Source organism: Vanellus vanellus, assembly GCF_965231255.1.
Source record: "Vanellus vanellus genome assembly, chromosome: 10".
In the NCBI taxonomy this organism is placed as follows: Eukaryota; Metazoa; Chordata; class Aves; order Charadriiformes; family Charadriidae; genus Vanellus; species Vanellus vanellus.
In genome coordinates this window covers 4618479-4628090 of record NC_138915.1, presented here as the reverse complement: position 1 = coordinate 4628090, position 9612 = coordinate 4618479, and the positions used below count along the sequence as shown (strand labels likewise).

Sequence of the window (9612 nt, the reverse complement as noted above, 5' to 3'; positions counted from 1 at the left end):
CCTGTCCTCCATGTGCCTTAGCATAGCTTCTAGGAGGATCTGTTCCGTGATCTTCCCAGGCACAGAGGTGAGGCTGACAGGTTAGTAGTTCCCAGGGTCCTCCTTTCTGTCCTTTTTAAAAATGGGTGCAATGTTTCCCCTTTTCCAGTCCCTGGGGATTTCACCTGACTGCCATGACTTTTCAAATATCATGGAGAGTGGCTTGGCCACTCTCTGGACTCAGGGATGCATCTCATCAGGTCCCATAGACCTATATGTTCAGGTTTCTCAGGTGGTCACAAACCTTATCTTATAGTGGGAGGGACTTTGCTCCCCCAGTCCCTGCCTTGCAGTCCATCCACTTGAGAGGTGTGGGAAGAGAGGTGGCCGGTGAAGACTGAGGCAAAAAGTTGTTGAGTCCCTCAGCCTTCTCCTCATCCATTGTTACCGGTTTGCCAGTCTTGCTCATTGGGGGGGCAGGGGGTGCACTGTCTTTGACCTTCCTTTCCTGGCTGACATACCTGTAGAAGCCCTTCTGATTATTCTTTGTGTCCCTTCCCACGTTCACCTCCAGCTGCTGTGCCTTGGCCTTCCTGACCCCATCCCAACACACCCGGGCAGTGTCCCTATCCAGAATTCTGAAAAATTACCTGCTAGAGACACCATGAATATTAGAAATGTGTGACGTGACTAAACACATGTATATAACCAGTTGCATTTGTATATTTAAGTATTTATAGATGCATATTGTATTTAAGCATATCTGTATATATGGTGTATGTCTTGTTCCAGTGTAAGCTACAATTAGTGCATGATGGTGTTATCTTATTTGAATATCTGGTTGAACTGTAACTATAAGAATACGTCGACTGGTGTAACTCACAAATTACTACAGTTCACCGAGACCTTGTGATTCTTTCAGATGTTGAAAGGTACAGATAGAACAGCAGATAATTAGAGTTAGATGTTTTGTTAGTTACTTGGCAGGAGGTCTTGTGCTTTCCCTATTTGTGAGCTGTGTAGTGAAGGGTAAACTTTTCAACAAGGGCAGCCCTTTATTTTTAGGTAGGACCCAAATACAGTATGTTGCACATACTTTGCATTTCGGGGAGGGGGGAAACGGATGGACTGTGAAGGTGTGTAATCAGTGGTATTTGTTGGACACTGATGCAGAGGCACTGCCACAAATGCCTTTTGGGTTTGTCTATAGGATGAAGCCATGGAAAGCACTTGGGAACCAGCTGATACTAAATAAAATGTGTTAAGCACACATTTTAGTGTCCAGAGCATTGAAGCTTTAAAGTGTGCAAATCTCATACTTGGAAAACTGTCAGTCCTTCCCCTGCTCTCATCTAATCTGCCTGAGTTCAGCAGTAGGAGTTTGCACTATAGGTCCCGAATACTTTCTAAGCTATTAGTCTGTAATGCCCTTAGAGGCCAGAGTCCTGCTGATGGGCAGGCAGAAGGAGAGAAGTTAAACACTGAGACAGGTTAAATAAAAGGGTTTGGCTACGCATAACGATTCCCTCTTTCTTATAGGGGGAAGCTTTGGTTGTGGTCAGCTTAATTCTGATTGCACGGAAAGAAATACTCACAGAAATTCTTCTAGTGGGGCTGATGCAGTGTTTTAGTTGTCCCAGTGTGAAAGTTCAGAAAGTTCATTAGACACTCAGCTTCTGCAGCTTAAAATATATGTATATATGCATATATATATTGCTTATGGCTCTTCAAAAAGTCCAGGTTGAAGTTAGCACTTGCATCTTCTGGAGATGCTGTCTGAATCCTTGCAGATGGAGGTAGCTGACTGGAATTTTTACTGTCGTCTAACTGCTTGATAGGGGATTTTGAGAATATTGGCAGTTTGTTGGTTTCTTTGACACCCTTTTTCCCACACAATGCTGACTACTGCATTTTCTTTGCTGAGCTAAAGATTTCAGATACATCTACTGATACAATGATGGCATATAGTACCATTGCATGTACTCTCATTGAAGTTGTTTCTGGAGCTTGAATTTTTTCCGCACCCCGTACTTTTTAGTTATTAAAACGTCTCGGTATTCACAATGTACTGTTGGATATCTAATGCTACTTTGTAATTTGGTCTGTGGATATTGCAGAAGTTTTCTATAGTGACAAAGTTGACTTGATAAAAAGTCCTTGAGAGGAGTGGCAGTTTTTTTGTTAAACTAATAACTTTGGGTTTCCAGTTCGCAGTGATTTCCCACAAAGTTATACTAGCGATAGCAAGATGCAGTAGTTGCCAAATATAAGAAGACAGCTTTGCTGTTGGAAAAAATATGCATGAGCGTTATATAAGAAATATAAGTCTATAACATAAAAATCTCTCCTCCTTTGGAGTTAATGTCAAAACTTCTTTTTCCTGCAGTGTGGTTTGGATGAAATCCAAATAGTAATTTGCATTGTGTAGCGCAGCATTCCTAGCGAACGTACTTGTTCCTTGGAATTGTTCATTAATCTTTATCTGGCAAAAAACCCACCCTAAACGCAAACCAAGAAACGGTGACTATTAACATGGCTACAACATCTGAAAGCACCTTTGCCTGCTGAGGTTTTGTTGTAGAAAGCATACGCTGTGTGTTGTTTGAATCTTAAGGTTTAACTTGTACAAAGGTATTCTTGGAATTCTGCATCTCTGTGTGCGGAAGGATCTTATTGACGGCTTTAAAAGTTACGGTGCATCGGCGAAGCCGCACTGCCAAGATGAGGCGCTGATGCTTTTTCCTCATCGGAGCAACTTCAGTTTCTAAGCTCTTTTTGTTTTGATAAATGCTTCCACATAAGCCAGAACACTCTTGCTTTAACGGAACGAGCCCTGGCCCTTCCTATCCATTGTACCTGGCGTGACTGTCAGTGCTCTGAAGTGATCGAAGTAGGCATAATACAGCAATAATGGAGCGGCTTTTAATTACGTGAACCGCTGCCCGCAGCAATAGCACTGTGGTGGGACAGCAAGGTGGAACAGACACAGATTTTCAAGAAGAAAAATGTTCGTTAAGCTAAGATCTAAAGATGACTGATGAGAGAGGTCTCTGTACGTACGCGGTGCGGGTGTTTATTGTAGAAAAGCGATACCGGTCGCTCCGGAGCGGTGAAGGGCAGCCGCAGCGAGAGCCCCCGGCGCTGCGCCGCCTCACGCCCCCGGGGGGTCCGCGCGCCGTCCCGCCGCAGTCCCGCCGCAGCCCGTCGCCGTCCGGGGTCCTCGGGGGGGGGGGGGGGGAGGCAGGGCAGGGCAGGGCCGCCCCGGGAGCCCCCCGGACTCTCCCTCCCGTCCGTCCGGCGGTCCGGGGCCGCTGCCTCACAGCAGCCGCTGTCCCTCGGCGGGGCCGCCCTCCTCGGCCGCCTGTCCCGGCGCGCCGCGGCCCCAGTCCCGCTCGATGTAGAGGTGGTAGGGGTCGTGCTTGGACTCCAGCTTCCGCGAGCGGGTGTAGGCCAGGATGAGCCCCCCGGCCAGGCAGCCGTAGAAGATCATGATGAGCAGAATGTACAGCGACCCGTCGCCCCCCGGCCCGGGCCCGGCCCCGGCCCCGGCCGCGCTGGCGTTGCCGCCGCCGCCGCGCAGCTCCCGCAGCAGCGCCCCGAGCAGCGCCCGCAGCCGCCCCGGCCCCGCTCCCGCTCCCGGTTCCAGCCCCAGTCCCGGGTCGCTGCAGTTCATGGCGCGGCTCCCGCTGCCCGGGCGGAGGGGCGGAGGGGCGGAAGGCGGCGCCCGCCCCCTGCGCCTGTCGCGATCATCACGCCCGGAGCTCAGACCGGACGGCTTCGGCGAGGGGCTGAGCCCGCTGCTCGGGGGGCGGCGGCCACGGCGGCCTCCTGCGGGCAGGGAACCCCAGCCTGCGCCGCTGCCACCGCCGCGGGGGGAGGAAAGAGCCCGCTGATGGCAAATTCCACTTCCTCACAGGGCCAAATTTCATCCGGACGCGCCCTCCGGCGCGAGAAGGGATAAAATAATCTAATGCTGTTTGAAAGGTGCAGCTGAAAGAAAAGCAGAGGTGTGGCACGCAGCTGCTGAGCCCTCCTGGCTGCGCCCCTGGGAGCGCGTCCGGCCCGGGCGAGGGTGCTGAGCCCCGCTGGGCACCAGCCGGGCACCCTCTCCCTCCCAGAGGGGTCAGGGGGAGAACTGAGAAAAATCTCCCTTTCTCTCGGAGAACGGGACGAACTGAGGTGCCTTTGCCGGCTCCCTCCAGTACAGAAGCAAGATCTTCCGTGAAAGTAAATGCTTGGGAAAACGCAGGTCCACCAAAAGAAAGCCGGGAAGGAGCTGGTTTGAGGTGTTTGAGCTTTGGCCGTTACCAGTCCTTCGTGGCAGAGCCCGTGTTCCCAGAGCCTGCCGAGGCAGCCGGGCAGAGCTGGGGGGGACAAGAGCTGTCGCCCCACACCGCGGGGACAGAACTGCAGCGGATCAGCGCGGAAGGCCCTGATCAGGCTCATGGAGCGGAGGAAAGCAAGGAAAGGTGGTGGGGCACAGGAGCCTGAGCAGCAGCAGCTGTGGTGGTCAAACACCCAGAGGCAGAATTAATTAGAATGATTAAAACAGCTGAAAAGGATCTGTTCCTTGAGCAGAAATAAGCAGAAAGGCCTGGAGGGGAGTGAACATTAGCAGGTTGGTTTCTGGGTTCTTCCCAGTATGTCTGTGCTGGAGGGGGACTGAGGCTGCAGCAGACAGGCAAGTTATCTTAACTGTGTCGTCTCCCCATACCCCCCTCAAGCTCTGTGCCCATAGTTACGTTTTTTTGGTAAATCCTATGAGTGTTCTGAGGGCCTCTGATTTTTCCCTGCTCCCGCGTTGTTAATCTGGTAACATCTTGAATTCAGTTGTCATCGCGCTTAGAGTTGAATGTGATAGTTGTATGTGTTACAGAGTGACGCTCTCACCAGTGTTTAGAGTTATTTCTGCATTATGCAGTTTCTTTGTCTGTTTCCGGGAGGTGAGGTGGGCTGATCATTGCATTCTGTCCCATTTTCCTCCAATTGCTTTCAGGGAAAAGGATGTGTTTTAACAGCAGACCAAAATGAGTGCTTATCCGTAAGGGCAGCTGGAAAGGCAAGTTGGTAGGGAGTTGTCTTGGGCTTTTCTCTGTAAACAGCGTCGGGGGAGTGCAGTCCTGCTGGGTGAGGCTTTGAAAGAATAGCAGCTGGGTTTCCCTAATGCTTCTCTTTTAGTCTTTATGTTGCTCTAGAAAAAAAACACTAGTGAAATGGGATGTTTCTGCAATAATCTATTCCCCCCAAGAGTTGCAATGCACTATTTCTTTTTTCTCCATCAGCAAAATGTAACTGAGAAACCCTCTAGTTTAAGGACAGTTACAATCTCCACTTGCCCCCCTGGAATTTACAAGCTATAGGGTCCGAGGCAGAGTCTGCTGCCGCATCAGTCAGACACGTTTCTGCTGTGCGTGTGGGTGGGGGTTTTCTCTTACGAGTCCTTTTACAAAATTATGTCTCCCTTAAGCAAAGGTTTGGGCTGAGATGTGTTTCAGGCACCTCGCTTTTTCATTAGCTATGGGTGACCCACTGAAAGCGTATTGGTGGCTCAACAACAGAAATAAAATAGAAAATACAACAGATCATAGCTCTAGATCATAGTTAGAAGGGCTGAGTATCCATTTAGAATCTCAAGAGAGCCAAAAACCAGTCTGATGGGTTTTTCTTCACACAGTGCCAGGTTTTTAGTTGCTTTTCTACAGTATGTTTTTTGTTGGCGTGAATTATTTTCTTGGTATCTTTCCTCTGAAAGTAAGGGCTCTGCTTGCCAGTAAATGCGTAGAGTGGGCTGTGTGTAGGTTAAAACCGAGTCAGACTGATGTGTTAGAAATTCAGCTTGGGTTGTGGTGTAGCGTTTGTTTGTAGTGCTCCATAAGAAGTCACTGCCACCACCTGTGCGTTTCCGCCCCTCACAGCCATGTCATTATTGTGCTACTGCGAGTGTTCAGAGCAGCGATCCAGGCTTTAAAAATAACAAGGAAAAAAAAGTCACAAGGTGAGAGAGACGCTATTACATGAGAGGCAAATATGTTCTGGACAGCAGTGAAGGTACAGGCTTTGGGAGGTAATTACCCTCAGCTGTACAGGGCAGGTGGGGCTGCTGTGGTATTTTGAAGGTAGGGACGGCGTGGCCCTGGTTAAATGACCCGGATTAAATTTTATAAAAACGGGCCGATGGGGAGGGGCTGGGTCTGCTTGGACTTGAAAGGCAGAAAGTAAAGCAGGGCAGGCGGCTACGGAGAACAGCGATCCATTCTTCGTGTTCGCTCCCTGGGGGAGCACCATAAGCTGATCTACATCCAACAGGAAAGGTTTAGGTTAGATACTGCGTTGTTTAAAACAAACAAAGACCCGAGGAACGCCTCCCAGGGCTGGGGCGTTTGTTAAGTGCAGGAACAATATGTGGACACTACCTGAAGTCACAGTAGGGCTAATTTTAATTTTAAATCGGCTCAACTATACACTAGGCCTCTTAGTGGTCTAATGCTGTTGCAAATCAAGACGTGCTAAATGACTTCCCCCACAACTTCCTTATCTGTGTTTTAAGAGTAAAACTTATATGACATCATTTTTCTTTAGCTTTTGAATGATAGGAGGTGGTGTCTTAGCGATAGGTATTCATGCTCAGGGTCTGGATTTTCAGCAATAATGGGGACAGTGTACAGGTGGTGGTTGCACTAGAAGACAGGTGAGGGTGAATGTGGCAATAAGCATCTGGAACAAACACATAGTGACTTCTGGTGTCTCTGTTCATCATTAACCAGGTTATGGGTGTTTCAAAATGGGAGAATAAGTGAAAAATACAACAGACGACTTTTTTTTTTCTTTCTTTAAAAGCACAGGTGAGGGCGCTGAGGATCAGACACTGTGCCCAGAGCTCTGGTTGTCTAATTTAATTAGCATTGGTCTAATGTCAAGACTACACACTTCCAACTAAAGATAGTTTTGGGCAAATTACCTGTGATAATCAGCTTTGTTAAAACACTTTGTCAATATAGAATGGGTCTGATTTTCTTCGAAAGATGTCTCTCCCCAATAAAGGTGTAGCAAGATTCTGGATATTACGGCTTCCAGTAGCAAAGCAATAGCACAATCACCGCCCCGTTTCTGTCAGGACTCATTCAAATTTCATTACGTGAAAATGACAACAAATGTGTGTTTAGCACAGTCAGCCCTGTTCCTCCCTGGCTGACCCTACGGTAATCCTATCATGTTAAAAAACCCCAAAGCCCAACAATCAATAATCTATTTTGCAGCAGCACTGAGTTTATTAATCCAGGTAAGTTCACGCTACTGTAGAATATCTGAGTTGTACTCTGTGTGCATCACTCAGAATGCCACATAAGCAGTGACTGCAAGTTTTACTGATTGCGTTTTGTAAATGACCTTTGTGGCATCTTATGCAAAAGCAGCACAATATTTGTTATTTTTAAGATTCTAATGTTTGAATGTTAGCCTCCAAAAGGGAAATTGATTTACCCTCATGTAAATAGAACTTAGCCATTAGGCATGCTCAGGAAAAAAGAAACAAAACAACCAACCCCCAAAAATCCCACACCAAAGCCAAATACATAATAAGAATTTATTTCTTGCATTACATGCAACTGTAGAACATCACTAATTTATAATCAGAATACAATGTAGTTGTTTGAAACTATCATTCAGGGATGTGGTGGATTTGGGTTTGTGGTGTGTGGTTTTTTTTTTGTTTTTTGACTCAAAATTAGCGACCTGCGTTCTCCACTCGTGTCCTGTTCCTCATAGAGCCGGACAGTGTTTGATGGGAGGGGCAGTTCAAGGTATTGGCTCACCAGGTGGGCAGCTCTCTGCACCATGTTATGCTCAAAGTTCTCCGATGTTGTAACGGGCACTACAATTGCATTGGGTTGCTTAAACGCCGCCTCAACTACTCCTAAGGGAATAATTCACTACTTTCTCTGTTTATCCTTTTTTTCCTTGCAAGTCATTTAATGACGCCTTACTGTTACCTGCAGCGTTACTGCTGCATTCGGTGGAGGAACCAGGTCTCCTCTTCCAGCCCCCACCCCACGTTCTGTGCCAAAGCTGCTCCTGGAAGGCGTTTGTTTAACCCTCGTTGGCTCTGAGGCTCTGCAGACTTTCGGTGGCAGAGATCTTGAGCAACGCTAGTTCAGTGTTTAGTAAGGAATTGTTTTAAAGTTCTGTGTTTCTTTTAAAATGTCTAATCATAAATATGACTTAGTGTGAACTTGCTCTCTGTTCCTCCTCTTCCATTGGTGGCAGCTTTTTTATGCCTTTGTTGGGGTCACATCGTATGTAACTGAAGGTTAATCATCCCTTGTCATGTGCCGTTCCTCTTCCTTCCTTCCTAGACCAAGCTTCCCAGTCCCACCGTTACTGTACTGGCACTCTGGCTCTCTCTAGCCAGCCCCTGGTTTTTGAAGCAGAGGGTCTAAATACAATCTTGTATCAGACATGCCCGAACTGGATTTTGTTTCTTTTTGAACTCGTTTCTCAGACTCAGGAGGATAACTTTAATTTAAAGTTGCAGCTACTTTAAGCTTTCTGAAACCTTCATGTTTAGTACATGAACTGCTCCCTCACACTTCAGCCCCGTATTGTATGTCCTTTCGGTCAAGCACAGGATGTCATCTGTAACTGCCACATAATGGTTTTGAAGCCACATATGGTCACTTCATCTGCATCCTAGCTCCTTATTTTTAATGGCGAGAATGACATTCTTCCTCATTCTCTGTTTCTTATCTCTCCAACAAGCTCTGTCACAAAAAGGCTTAGCATTCATTAAAAATAAGGATAAAGTTCTTACCGAAGTGCAAGTATCATCTTTGCAAATAATCCCCATACTTGAAGGCAGCCTGATGTAACCCTTCCCCTTCTCCAAAAATACTTGAGAAGATGACATGTATCAAATTGTCTTTTGCAGCACATCCACATTTGTTTCTTAAAAGAAAGGCCACTTTCTAGGCCCACTCTGGGCTGTTTCCAACATCTGCAGCACGTACTCGCTGCTGCTTTTGAGAAGTTCTTCTACAGTACGTTCAGTTTCAGAGACCGTGAGGCGCTGGACAGTACAGACAACTTGTGCAATGAATACAGACCTTTCAGAACACAAACTTGTTGAACCATTTAAATTGTATTCCACTTTTGAAATGTTACCATTGTGTATGTATATATACATATTGAAAATAGCAATCCTCGGTCAAGCCAGACACAGAAGATACCTGCAGTCTAGGTAAAATACATTTCATATAAATACATTCATGGCTTAAAAAAAAATTAAAAAAATCATACAACCTGCTGACAGACTCAAGTGCAAGGAACTTTCTTAGGTATCTGTAACTGTTGTGCTGCGAACAGGCTGACTACAGGCTATTCAACAGTCACCAAATTTTAAACATGGAAAAATTGGTAATGGGGCTCCAGGACCGAGTCACTTGAAAACTGTCACTGATATGGGAAGCATTTCCTGTTGTCATCAACCAACCGCGTATGTCTTAAAAAAATAATTTTCTCTTTTAGAAAAGCTATTTCCTTGTTCTTTTCAGCAACTGCTGTAGTTCCATGCACAACTACGTACAGTCATCTTTATACACCACATACATTTTCTTTTTCCCTTTCCCCTCAGGGTTCTTG

The 9612-nt window shown here is 46.8% G+C and overlaps 1 protein-coding gene across 1 annotated transcript; it reads right to left on the bottom strand.

The window, feature by feature from the left end:
* Positions 1 to 3295: 3295 nt before the first annotated feature.
* Positions 3296 to 3660, bottom strand: KCNE5 (potassium voltage-gated channel subfamily E regulatory subunit 5; the record flags this gene model as incomplete). Its single annotated transcript, XM_082488443.1, has 1 exon — positions 3296 to 3660. Exon 1 carries the CDS (start codon positions 3650 to 3652, stop codon positions 3296 to 3298), a length of 357 nt encoding a protein of 118 aa, XP_082344569.1. The 5' UTR covers positions 3653 to 3660.
* Positions 3661 to 9612: the final 5952 nt, after the last annotated feature.